Source organism: Trichomonas vaginalis, chromosome IV, assembly GCF_026262505.1.
Source record: "Trichomonas vaginalis G3 chromosome IV, whole genome shotgun sequence".
NCBI lineage: Eukaryota > Parabasalia > Trichomonadida > Trichomonadidae > Trichomonas > Trichomonas vaginalis.
Window position 1 is genome coordinate 26,476,812 of NC_067206.1, and position 13,089 is coordinate 26,489,900.

Genomic DNA, 13,089 nt, shown 5'->3' on the forward strand with positions numbered 1-13,089 from the left:
TATTATTGACACATTTCAAGAAAAATATTTACAATATATGTTAATATAGTAGCTTTTATTTCGATTTACCTCGTAATTATTATAAAATTTTCATTTTAAGTATATGGAAGGTGAATATAAGGATCAAGATGAATCATTAAAGGCAAGACATATTAATGAAGATGATGATAGTTATGAAAGCGAACCCGAAGAACAGCAAATCGAAGAATTTAATCCAGATGCTGCAATTCAAATTTGCGAATTATTAATAGCAGACGATATTGATCAGATTGCTCAAGCGATTATACAACTTACAAACGTTTTCAATAAGAATGAAGATAAAATTCCTATAATTTTAGATGATGGAGTTTTATTTACAAGTTTATCGGCGTTTATTGTTGATTACAATCCAGAAATCACACCTTTAGTCATAAATTTATTACAAAATTATGTAGATTTTAGCACAGATCAGCATCAAATTGAAATTTTCTTAAAAGAAGGAGTTCACGTTCATTTGGTGACAAAATTAACCGAAGAAATACCATTTGTATACGCGATACACATTATTCAGCTTTTTAATTCAATTATTTCGAAATATAAAAAATTACAAAAAGAATTAAGGAAACATGGCGTAATGACAGTAGTTCTCGACATACTTGATTACTATTGCATCGATCGTAATCCGGGTCGAAGAGAAACATGTGAAAAATTTGAAGTCAAATATTATCAAGAAAAAGGCATTGATCTTTCGGAAGAAGAAATAGCCGAGCTTGTCAAGCAATGTATCCTGTTCATTCGTACATTTATTATTAACAAAAAGAACTGGAATTGCTTTATAATTACAGAAGGATTATGTTCTTTGAATTTATACGCCAATTTCAGGAATACAACTGCTCTAGAAGCTTTACTATCAATAACTACTAATATTCACCTTGACAAACTTTCAATTTTCTCAAGTTGTTTCGTAAATTGCGATTCTCCACGAAAAATGGTAGAATTTGCAGCAGATAACGATATAACTGCTTGGAAAATCATCAAGGATACTCTTGCTGATGAAATAATCACAAAACATTACATGGTTTCTAATTTCGGAGAATTATTATTAAATACTATCAGTAACAAAGACTCTGATTTCATTGAAGCAGCTCTTACGTGTTTACTAGACTTAACATATTCTGATCCGCATGGTTTCAACAGCTTTTTCTTGGAATCTGGAATGATTGATATTGTATTGAACTTTATTGAGACAGAAACATCGAAAAACAAGATACTTTCTGTTGGTATCATTGCTCATTTCATTGAAAGGACTTCTGTTGAAATAGTTATGGAAAAATGCCCAAATTTTGTAAATTTGGCTTTAGACTTAGCAGTAAACATGGATTCAAGTGATGCAATTGTTATTCTTGAATCTCTGGAACCTGTAGCTCAAGCAGCAATTGCAAATGGATTCAATGTTTCCGAAATTTTTGGCGGAGAAGAAGGATATGAGATTTTGCAGGATATGATAGATAATAGACCTGTCAATGTATGCGATCATGCTGCTCTCTTGAGCTCCCTCGTTTTTCCTGAATCTGATGAAAAATAATTTTTTTATTTTTATCAAAACTTTCATTTATTAATTATTTGTTGCTGTAAAAAATTATATTTGTACTATAACTATAAAGTTTGTTATTTCTTTTAATCGAAAAAAAAAACATTTAAAAAAATTAATTTTGATATCGAAAAAAAAAGTTTTTAAATAATTATTTTTAAACTTCCGCGGCCTTTGCATCTTCTGGGCTTGAAACACTTGGAGCGCAGCAGCATGCGAAGCAGCTTGCACAGCAAGCATTGCAGCAGCAGCATGTGCAGCAAACGCAGCAAAGGATACAGCCAATGATGACAATGATAGCAACAATTAAAATAATAGCCCAAAGTGGAAAACTTGTCTTCAATGTTACTACTTCGATGCCTTTGTCATCCTTTGAATAAACCTTTGGATAGTTTCCGACAGTGATGATGAACTTAGCAAACTTGCTAGCAAACTTAGTAGAACCGGATCTCTTTGAATACTTAACAATGGAGTGGGAACTATAATCAGAGGTTGTTTGATAGTCAGACCATGTTCTGTATTGCTTTGTGTTATTATTCTCAAAAACATAAATCTTGGTGCCCTTTCCTTCCTCTATTGTTTCATCGATGTAGGAATCTGTTGTGACCATTGCTACTTGGTTAGCATGTTTGTATTTAAGAGCTGGGGCAGAACCTGTATAAGTCTAATTCGCCTGAGTCTTTTGTAGCTATTGTTACCCAGAAGTAATCTTGAATATCATATCCAGAGACTCCATTTAATTCACCTTTAAGGAAGTAATGAGTGGGAGTATAAGGAATATTCATGATTTCAATATCGCAGGTAGCATCGTTGCACTGAATTTGAGTGTATGGAGTATAGCATCTGTCTAATCCGGAGTATGTGTTGCAGGCTCCCATTACAATTGAAGGATTATCTATCCATTCTGTTTTATTTTCTTCAATTGAACCTGTATAGAAAGTAGTTTGAAGCTTGTAGCTCTGGTCAGATCCAATCATGAATGATCCTCTGATGCATAACGTTTCGCCAGATTGAAGAGGAGCAAATCCATCAAAGATTTGTGGACCTCCAGTGCTAATTGTGTCATATTTTTGTTGATAAGGAGTATAATCTAAATTGTAAGTGCAGCTTGTTCCTGCAGACACTGAATAAGATGCAAATAATGGAAGCATCTAAATAAAAATGAAATGAATTTCTCAAATTCTGAGTTACTTTGAAATATCAACCAATTGAATAGTAATAGAAATATATTATTTATTAATAATATATTTTAAGAATAGTTATAACAAACTAGTTGTAAATGTCCATTATAACGGCTGTGAATTTTAAAAACAAAATTTTACAGCTATTCAATTATGAATATTTGATAAAAATTAAGATCAATGATAAAAGAAAATACTAAAATCACTTAGTTTTTATTAAAAAATATGAGGCAAAAATGTGGGGAATTTTATTAACCCAAATTTTGATAATTCTCTCAATAAAAAAACAAAATTGAATATGTAGCGCCGTTGGTAATACAATTTCTAAATTAATTTCACTAAAAATATACATATATCATATAACAAACATATTATTATAAAATTAATTCAATAGAAAACCGTTAAGAAAGCTATTTTCAAAGTCTGGTGAAATTATTGTTGTTTTTCAAATTTTTATTTTTTTGAACTAAGCTAATGATATTGTTTAAGATCACTCAGTTCACAAAATTGCGGTCATCGTACTCTTAAATTAGTTATGATATCAATTATATTTAAATATTGATTTTTGTTCAATATATTATCTATTGTTAAATTAAGATATTCTCAATTTTTTGATAAATTAATCGGTTATTGTTCAATTTTTATAGCACGTTCAACAAAAGTTGGACGTTGTTTTTTAATTTTACGTAAAATATATATTATGATAGCAGCTAATAAGGTTCTCTTCAATAATTAATGCATAGTTTTAAAATTAAAAAAAGAAAAAGATCATATTGTTTATGACGTTCTTAAATGATTTATCGGTATTATTATTTGACCTTATTCCGTAGTACAAGAACAATAGTTATGACTTTTCCGAATTTTTTTTCCCCCAATATTTTTTTTTTATTTTTCTCCAATAGCTGAACCATTCTGACCGCAATCTGAATGCAATTTCAAATACAGACATCGTTAATATTTATTTTTCTCTTTTTATAGTTCGAGTTCAAATCATATTTTCAGATAAAAATATGCTCCAATTTTACTCAAATATGTTTAACTGTAAAAGTTTGAAACAGTGTTTATATGTGGAAGTGTATAGAGTTAACTTAGAGTTGTTTTATTGATGAATTGAATTTGAACGGTATTTGAATTAAATTGGATCATAGATTAAACTTCATAATACTCGCACTATTAGCATATAGGAGAGGTAAAGTTATTATATCGTTTAATTCTTTGAATTGGAATATGATGATTTAAATTGTTAGTGGTACTCTGATTTTTATCGATACATCGAACTATTACAACTATTATAAAGCTTTTTTCATTTTAAACGTTTTAAAGACTCTTTTTTTTTTAATATGATTTCAACAAGTGACATTTCTGGGTGATATCATATTGGTTAGTCAGTACTAGTTTGTAGGTACTATCGATTCTATAAAGGTTACGTGCTCTAAAAACATCGCAGGTAGAGAAATAATGGAGAATTCAAAAAATCCATTTCAAACGACCTCAAGTAGTCGGTTTTGGAACTAAACTCAGAAAAATTTCAGGTGAATATTGGTGCATTGGTTTATCCTTTCTAATGAGCAGAATATTCCATATATTTTAAAAATTTGAAGACAATGAGAAATTTTCCTCTTTAATTTGTGCAGAATCAGTGTATAAGAGAAATTTGTTATATATTCCAATTCCTTTGGATAATTTTCTTTGCAACTCGCCCAAAATTTTTTGTCAGAGAAAATTTCCAAAATTCAATAATTTTTATTCTGACAATTTGGCAGATTTTCAAATATGGATAGTGTTATATTCACCAACGAGACATTTTCTATTCTAGCTCCAGAAGGAATCGCCAACCAAATTAATTTTGAGCTTAATAATGCCGACCGAGAATTTCTCATAAATAATTTAATACGAGATCAAGAACATTATAAGAGCGATGCAAATGGAGTTGTAGGAGCTGATGATATTGATCATATAGCTCGTTCATTTGTAGCGCATTATACAGTAAAAGTTCATTTATCAAGAAAACAAATTCAATTAAGAATCACCGAATTAGAGTTTCTTGATGAAAATCAATTACTTTCTTAGACTTTTCGGATTGTGAATAATAAAAGCAAATAAAAACAATTTTTTTAAATATAAAAACAACAGTAAAGTTCACCTTATTTAAATTGGATATTCTTCACAACTTGAGCGAGCTTAGCATAGTTTGAACGAGTTTCCTTGAGGATACTTTCAAAATTCTGAATAATTTCTTGGCTTGTTGCCTGGGCTTCATCTCTTGTCCTCAGCTCATAATGAAGCTTATCAATTTCATTTTGCATCTGTGAAATCTTCATTTTATAAGCATGAAGAGTCACATTCATTGGCTGATTACTTTCTTCTTGCTTGAAAACAGGGCAATTCTTTGCTTTTTCGGCTTCAAGGATAATAATCTTTGAGCGTAGTCTGTTTAATTCTTTTGTAAGAGCGACTGACTGGTTGTTATTTTGAGATGATATATGTTGACGCCTTGCTTCTGTAAGTTTGGCATCCAAATCCATAACCTTTTCTACCAAATCAAGCTTCTCTTTATCTTGATTAATCATATCATTTGCTCTTTGCTTTTCATCCTGAAGTGATCTCTTCAAATTACTGATTGTTGCCTCATAATCCATGACTTTCTTTGTTAGTTCACTATTCATAGATTTAGCTTTTTCAATTTCGGTCTTCTGCTGCGTTTCAAGCTTTGAAAGTTTTTCTGTAAGCATAACATTATTAATTTTTGCTTCTTCTAATTGTGAAGTTGTTTTCATGAGTTCGTCCCTCATGTTATTCATTTGTTTTGTTGTCTGACTAATATTTGTGCCTATAGCATTATCTTTAGCTGTTAATTTCTCCTTTAACATGCCATTGTCTGATGAAATAATATCATATTTCCTTTGTAACTCTTTGAATTTTTCGTTTGATGTTTCTGAAACTTTTTGTGATTCTTTTAACTTCTTCAATAAATCTTCATATTGTGTTTGTAACTTTATCTGCTCTGCACTGCACGAACTCTGTAAATTCTTAATTGTTGCATTAAGTCTTTCTATTTCGCACTTTGATTGTTCATATTGAGCAGAAATTTGTGCTTTTGATGTCGATAAAGATGCAACTTCCGAATTTGCATTCATTATCTTTGTAGAAAGATCTGCATTCTCTTGAGTAAGATTTGCTATTTGATCTTTAAACATTTGCATTTGTTGAGATGATTGCTTTACTTGATTTTGAATTTGTTTGCTCATTGAGTTGTCAAAATCATTTTTCATTTTTACAGAATCTGCTTTGAGAGTTTCGATTTGAGCTTTCAATTGATCGATTTGCTGTTGAAGAGCTTGATTTGCTACTTTCAATGTTTCATTGGATATGTTTGCCTGGTCAAGGCTTTGTTCTGTTTCAGATTTATAAGATTTAATTCTTGTGATTTCTTTTTCTAAAGAAGCAACCTTTTCATTTGCAGCATTAAGATCTGCTTTTACTGAATCTTGTGTCTTCTGAAGTTCTTCGTATTGGCGAGATTTTTCATTTAATTTGCCAATTAAAGCAGCTTGCTCTTCTTCAACTTCACTTGCATGCTCTTGCATTGACTCGAGTTCTGCTGCACTCTTTTTAGTCTGTTCTTGTAAATCATTGATTTCTTTTTGTAATTTAGAAATTTCTTCGTCTTTGGATGAAATTGTAGTCTTAAGTTGTGCATTTTCTTCTTGTAAGTGCTTCTGTTCGAATGTTGCTGATTCTACAACGTTATTTGCGTTATCTAACTGCTTTTTAAGATCGAAAAGAGTAGATTCTGTATCCATTGCCTTATTCCTAGTTTCTGTAAGCTCTGGTTCTAATCCGGCTAGCTTGTTCTTAAGTTCAGTAATTAAAGCGTTCTTTCTCTCCAATTCGTTCTGAATATCTCCAATTCCGGTCAACTTACTTCTTTCTTCTGCAAGTTCTTGTTCTAAACGTTCGATTTGAAGTTCGAATTGATGCTTCTCCTTCTCGACGACAATAAGTTTTTGTTCGTATTCTTTATTTTTTTCGCATAAGCGCTTCATGCTTGGTGGAACATTCGGTTCTTTGTCTTTACCTTTCTTTGTTATGACAACATTGGGTTCAGCATTTTCGCGAGAGCGTGGTTTTGGGATTTTCGACATTTATTTTTAAACGTACAGTAATGAAGCAAAATTTTATGCATAACTTTGAATAATTTCCCCAACATTAGATTTGTATATAGAAGGGAATATCATGCTTTATTTTTTGCAACTAAAAGTTTGAGATTGGAATAGAGGAACTTGCATTTTCAATCTGGAACTAATATCTCATAATAAATATATATTAAATTGAAAATAAAGTAAGTTTGTACTAGAGATAAAGAATATTTTAGTTTATTTCAAATGAAATAGAATAGATTTATGTAGTTTTCTTTCATGGTAAAAAGTATCATATTATATAACGCCAAATCAACAGTTTACTCGATTTACAATATGTATTATATTATCAATATAAAACAAAATCTTCAAAAGCTGCCACATTGCTAAATTACTTTGGGAAACTTCATTATGTGAGCAATTCATATCCAAATAAATTTGCTGATCAAAAGAACTAGTGTCTCGAATTGAGATTTACTTAGATTTCGGAGGTAAAATAATGAATTATCAATCGTTCGTCTGTAGGATATGTGTAATTTCATCTTTTGTGGAAATTTATTATATCTGTAATTCGATTGGTCGATTTATTGATTAGTGAAATGATGTAGAAATCACTTTCTCCAAAGATTTTAAAATTAATTTTTGTTTAAATCAATCCCATACAACTAAACATAATGTTTGAAATGCAGGAAGCAATATTATTCTTCGTTTGGATCTCAAACTGGCCGACCAAATATTTTCAGAAAAATATCTCACTAAGAAAATGCGCTTTTGGAGTCTTTGGCTTCTTTTGCTCCTTTCTTTGGCATTTGATGCTGTTTTAGCCTATTTCTTGCTACAGAATGGATCCCATGAGATTGAATGGGTAACTAATTTAAAGAATAACTACGGATATGAAGGTAAACTTAGCAGAATTCGTAGAACAGATATGCTTCAACTTAATGGTTCTACATATCTTGACTATACAGGCAGTGGTCTCTACCGTACATCACAAATTCGTGATATTATGGCAACCCTTCAACAAAACTTATTTGCTAACCCTCACTCTGAGTCTCCAGCTTCTTCATTTACAACAGATCTTGTTGAAGAAGTCAGAGAAGAAGTTTTGAAGTTTGTTGGCGCAAATGCAAATGAATACTCAGTAATCTTCACAGCGTCTGCAACATCATCACTCAAACTTCTTGCAGAGTCATTCCCATGGTCGAACGAGTCCCTCTATCTTTACACAAGAGATAATCATAACTCAGTTTTAGGAGTTCGCCGCTGGGCAAGGCACTTTGGAGGAAACTTCAAGGCGGTCGATCCATCAGACCTTGAAGGCGATGGAAAAACCCTTACATCCTCAAACGATGGCCCTTATAACTTATTTGCTTTTCCAGCTGAAGAGAACTTCGCCGGAAAGAAGTACGATCTCAACCTCATTCAGAAATTCAGAACAACAGACTACGGAAACAAGTTCGCCAAAGGAAAATGGTTTGTTTTACTTGATGCCGCCGCATATCTCCCAACAAACCGCTTAAACCTCAAGAAGACACAAGCAGATTTCGTTGTCATGAGTTTCTACAAGATCTTCGGCTATCCAAACCTCGGAGCTCTCATTGTAAGAAATGATGCCCTTAAATATCTCGAGAAACGCGATTTCTCAGGCGGCACAGTTGTTATTGCAACATGTGGTACAGACTACGTTCTCTTCCAGCCACGTACTTGCGCCAAATTCGAAGATGGAACAATTCCATTTTTATCTATCATTGCTTTGAAGGAAGGCTTCAAGAAACTTAACGAGCTTGGCATTGACAACATCAACAAGCACGTATGGGCTCTTACAAGAGAACTCTACACCAGATTATCCAGATTAAGACATAAATCTACAGGAAGGCCAGTAGTTAAGATCTACGGTAACCACATGAAGAACAATGACAAGTTACAGGGTGGTATTCTCGCTGTTAACTTCTTGAATCAGACAGGCGGATTCGTCGGATACAATGAAGTCATGAAGAAGTCCGCCAAAGCTAACATCAACCTCCGTGTTGGATGCTTCTGCAATCCAGGTGCATGCACAGCTGCCGCTGGACTCCAGGACGACCAAGTAATGCAGTATTTCAGCAAAAAGACTTCTTGCCACGACGCTATTGATATTGTTGATGGTGTTCCCCTTGGTGCAGTAAGAATCTCACTCGGTGCATATACAACTATCGAAGATGTCGTTAAAATAGAACAATTCGTAATTGATAACTTCGTCCATTAAATTATACAAAAACTTATCCGTGTAAACATAACAATTTAATTCAATTTTTCTTTTTATTTCGGAAATATTATAAAACATCATTATATAACTTAGTTTTATAAGTTGATATTGGAGAATTAGACTAGATCTTCTATGAAGTCTCCCCAGAGAATTTTTATAAATCTATTTTCTATTCCATTATTTTTTCATATTATTCAAAATTTATGCAATTATTCATAATGAAATCACCAATAACAGGAAGTCGTGTTTGAATTAAGGTTGCAGTTTTATGAGTTGTGTTACTTTTATAGGTCTCTTGTGTATGACTTAAAATATCTAAAAAAAAATTTAACTCTCATTCGGAAAAGGCCGGAGCCGAAGTTATATATATATATATATATATTCGAATTTAGAAGTATTGATATAAATTTATTAATAATAGCCATAATGTACAGCTTTGATATGGGCATAACACTCATTTAGTGAATTAAAGCATGCTTTGCAACGCCAGCAGAAATGTGCGCCACAGAGGCATGTCATTAGATCGCTACCTATCTCTCTGAAGATCATAACTCCGCATCGTGGACATTTCTTCTTACAGTCATTTTCGGGAAGATTTTCTTCTAAGTTTTTCCTGCAAACCTCACCTTGGTTGTGGTGTGTCATGCACTTCTTGCAGAATCTCTTATGGCAGATTGGACATTCCGAGATCTTGTTGAAATCATAGACTGTTTCTCCGTGTTCTGGACAGGAAAAGATTTTTTCGGGTGATGTATGCAATGTAGCAATGATAACTGATTTAAGCCAACGCTGCATCAAATCAAACACTTTGTCATCTGAAAGAGAAAAGAACATCTGACCGATAGGTGAGTATCCTTCGAAGTTGATCGCGCGTGGCATTTTGTTGTACTTATTTCCTTTATTCTCATTAAATGTATCATCTAAAAACTTTTCTAAACATGTCAAACAAAAATGTTTCGCTTGACTTGTATTGTTTTTAACATCATATGCAACAATGTAATTCTTACTTTCTTCTGGATTGTCACATATATCGGTGCATCCAAATACTTTGACGTCATCAAAATCTTCGATTTCATTTTCATAAACAAAATCAGACAAAATGGATTTCGCAGTTTCACTTTCGTTTTCTGGAACAATCAAAAGTTTTCGTTGACTGTCAACAACCCAATATGGTGAGATTTCACTAGTTTTGCTGATAACTAATGAAAGAGAAACATCTTTCTTGATGTTCAATGTTTTGAATGGTGGATGAAATTCTACATCTTCTTCTAAAATGTTCCTTGCTTTTTGTGCATCTTGCCATGACATACCGATTTTATTATTATCACGGAAACAAACGATATCATGTGCTCTCAAGTATTCAAGAAGAAATTCAACTGCACCTTGCGAGTTGAATAAACTTGGATGGAATTTGTAAGCTGGAGGATTGAAGATAACTTCATCAACTGCAATGTTCTCATGTTGACTTAATTCTCGTAAATCACAGACGTATTCGGTCTTTGGATTTTGATTGAATCGGATGACTTCTGAAGGAATTTGAATAGCTTTGTTTGAAACTAAAACAAGAGGAATGTTTTTGTCAATGTATGAAATTCTCAATGATTTGTCTGGATCATTCAGCAAATTGATATTTTTCAAACAAAAATCAAAACAATGCTTATCAAATTTGTAAAAGAAAAGTGAATTAGTGTCAACAAGTCTTGTGATTAACTTATCGTCAATTGAATACACTTCTAAACTGATGTTATTCATGATTTCAATAGCAAACATTGTTTCACCAACAAATGGCATGAGAGAAGCAATATCTTTAACTGTTTTTTCAATCATTTGTTGCATCTTTGGGTCTTCAATGACTATTTTGTTTTGGTAAACCTTCAATTTCATGTTTGGAGAAACCATGTCAAGAATCATTGTGAAATAATCTGAATGGACACATCCTGGACAAGTCAATGAACGTGAAATTGTTCTTATCAGTGAATCTATCGAATTCATCATCATTCAAGTAAGCATCAGCTATACTATCATATTCTCTCTCTTCTCTTGTCTTAGATCTTTGTTCAGCACTTTCCAAAATCAGATATTTATAATTTCCATGAACATTTGAAATTTTATGCATATAATTCATATCATTCTTGCAGCCATTGATTGCGAAACTACAGTTCATGATTGCGCTCTGTGTATCTCAGAAAACAAACAAAACAAAAATGGAAGAATTAGGATTTTGCGTGTTAAATAAATTCAAATGTGATTTGATGTTCGAAAAACAAAGGAATTAAACAGGATTTGCTCTCACACAATGATAAAATGTCTTTGGCACTTGTTTCTGGTGTCATTTCAGGTGAAATGACTGTTAAATTCGATGTTTGTTTTTGGTATTCGTTAATTATGTTCTTAACATCGAATAAAGAGTCAACAAAGTAGACAATCTTAGATCCATATCTATTCCTATTGTTAGTAGCATATGTAAGTGCTTCAATTTGCGATTTTTGGGCAAATTGAAGATTAATATTTAATTGTTTGGTATCGGAAACTTCGAAACCAACATCAATGGGATTAGAAAGTGATAGAATGAACTTCAGTTGACGTTCTTTGCATATTTTTCTTACAACGTCTAAGATACTAAAGTATTTGATGTTTTTATGGTCAATTGCGTGGTAAACAACCAACATTTTAGGTGTGTTCTTATCACAGTTTTGTATCATGAATGTTGTTGCGTCGAAAATTGAAATGAAAGCGAGAACTTTACGATCTTCGTTAAATGCTGTTTGTAAACTATTGAGATCTGTAACAATATCGAGTTCTGTGTATCGGTTATGGAACCATAATGCGTTTTCATGTATCAAACCCTCGTCATCTGATGTAAAAATGATAATATTGGTTCTACTGTCAGTAAGTTTGAAAAGCGGGATGAGGATTCGATCACGGTACTCATAGTTGAATGCATAAACACTTGGATATTCAAAAATTTTGTGTGTGTAAGGAGGATAGTAAATAAATGAGTATTGATCTGTTTGTTCTTGAGTAATAGATAAGCAAGCATGGTATAAAGCACGAGCAGATTGAATTTCATCCTGGTCTTCGGAATTACGTATACTTTCTAACAAAAATATTCCGAATTCAAAAAAGTCGATAATATTATTAAAACCATTTCCATTGTTTGGCTTGCACTTAGCAAGAATTTGAGTATGTGAAAGAAATTCATCAAGAAAAGTACTTCAAGATTGTAGATTTTTGATATTCTTTAAAGAGGTTATACAATCAGCAATCAGTTGGTGAACTTTGTCCTCTGAAGCTCGTGAAGCAGTAATAGCGAGATCCTTTAAGCTGGAATCACATCTACTTATTATATCCATTTCAACTTTAAAAAAAAATGATGTGAATAGAGGTATTTTGACTACCTCCGTCACAATTTTTTATATAGTCTTTCAATTTTTTTTCAAATGTATCTATGCACGACACAATGGAGTATTGATATATTATGCCTCTTGAGAATTTTACATGATTGTTCTGGAATTACCAGTGAAATGTTAGGGGCGTGAATCGATCATATGACCGCGAAAATATCTATAATAAATCAACAATATTCTTGATGTTATTTAAAGCTATGATCTTGCGTAAATTAGATAAAATGGAGTTCAAACTTGAGAAACTAGACATAATTCTCTTAAGGATACCCTTACATTGCGTAGTTAGAAAGAGAATATGATATTGTCATGATTGCTAAAGTTTTAGGCTCCAGAAATGAATATACATCAAACTGAAACAATTGATAAATTGAATGAACTTTTGAGAGGTTCTCAAATAAAAAAAATTATCTAATTTTTTACAATATTACTATTATTTTATCCACATATGTATATATAGTAATTTGAGAAAACTTTTAGGAAAAAATAAGTTTAATAAAAATCTGAATTTTACTTGTTGTGGGATTGTTATTAATTGACACTCCAGACG

The 13,089-nt window shown here is 32.0% G+C and overlaps 7 protein-coding genes across 7 annotated transcripts; 2 read left to right on the forward strand and 5 right to left on the reverse strand.

Moving 5' to 3' along the window:
• Window positions 1–94: 94 nt before the first annotated feature.
• On the forward strand, window positions 95–1,702 carry TVAGG3_0172790 (armadillo (ARM) repeat-containing protein family; the record flags this gene model as incomplete). The annotated part of the gene is made up of 1 exon (XM_001320351.1): window positions 104–1,564. The coding sequence occupies one exon, from the start codon at window positions 104–106 to the stop codon at window positions 1,562–1,564; it is 1,461 nt and encodes a 486-aa protein (XP_001320386.1).
• A 25-nt stretch (window positions 1,703–1,727) lies between these two features.
• TVAGG3_0172800 (uncharacterized protein) lies at window positions 1,728–2,180 on the reverse strand (the record flags this gene model as incomplete). Its single annotated transcript, XM_001320350.1, has 1 exon — window positions 1,728–2,180. One exon carries the CDS (start codon window positions 2,178–2,180, stop codon window positions 1,728–1,730), a length of 453 nt encoding a protein of 150 aa, XP_001320385.1.
• Window positions 2,181–2,205: 25 nt separating this feature from the next.
• Window positions 2,206–2,721, reverse strand: TVAGG3_0172810 (uncharacterized protein; the record flags this gene model as incomplete). The annotated part of the gene is made up of 1 exon (XM_001320349.1): window positions 2,206–2,721. The coding sequence occupies one exon, from the start codon at window positions 2,719–2,721 to the stop codon at window positions 2,206–2,208; it is 516 nt and encodes a 171-aa protein (XP_001320384.1).
• A 1,671-nt stretch (window positions 2,722–4,392) lies between these two features.
• On the reverse strand, window positions 4,393–7,501 carry TVAGG3_0172820 (biological adhesion protein; the record flags this gene model as incomplete). The annotated part of the gene is made up of 1 exon (XM_001320348.1): window positions 4,896–6,896. The coding sequence occupies one exon, from the start codon at window positions 6,894–6,896 to the stop codon at window positions 4,896–4,898; it is 2,001 nt and encodes a 666-aa protein (XP_001320383.1).
• Window positions 7,502–7,641: 140 nt separating this feature from the next.
• TVAGG3_0172830 (molybdenum cofactor sulfurtransferase protein) lies at window positions 7,642–9,305 on the forward strand (the record flags this gene model as incomplete). The annotated part of the gene is made up of 1 exon (XM_001320347.2): window positions 7,654–9,135. The coding sequence occupies one exon, from the start codon at window positions 7,654–7,656 to the stop codon at window positions 9,133–9,135; it is 1,482 nt and encodes a 493-aa protein (XP_001320382.1).
• A 241-nt stretch (window positions 9,306–9,546) lies between these two features.
• TVAGG3_0172840 (protein polyubiquitination) lies at window positions 9,547–11,133 on the reverse strand (the record flags this gene model as incomplete). Its single annotated transcript, XM_001320346.1, has 1 exon — window positions 9,547–11,133. One exon carries the CDS (start codon window positions 11,131–11,133, stop codon window positions 9,547–9,549), a length of 1,587 nt encoding a protein of 528 aa, XP_001320381.1.
• A 230-nt stretch (window positions 11,134–11,363) lies between these two features.
• Window positions 11,364–11,837, reverse strand: TVAGG3_0172850 (protein polyubiquitination; the record flags this gene model as incomplete). Its single annotated transcript, XM_001320345.1, has 1 exon — window positions 11,364–11,837. The coding sequence occupies one exon, from the start codon at window positions 11,835–11,837 to the stop codon at window positions 11,364–11,366; it is 474 nt and encodes a 157-aa protein (XP_001320380.1).
• Window positions 11,838–13,089: the final 1,252 nt, after the last annotated feature.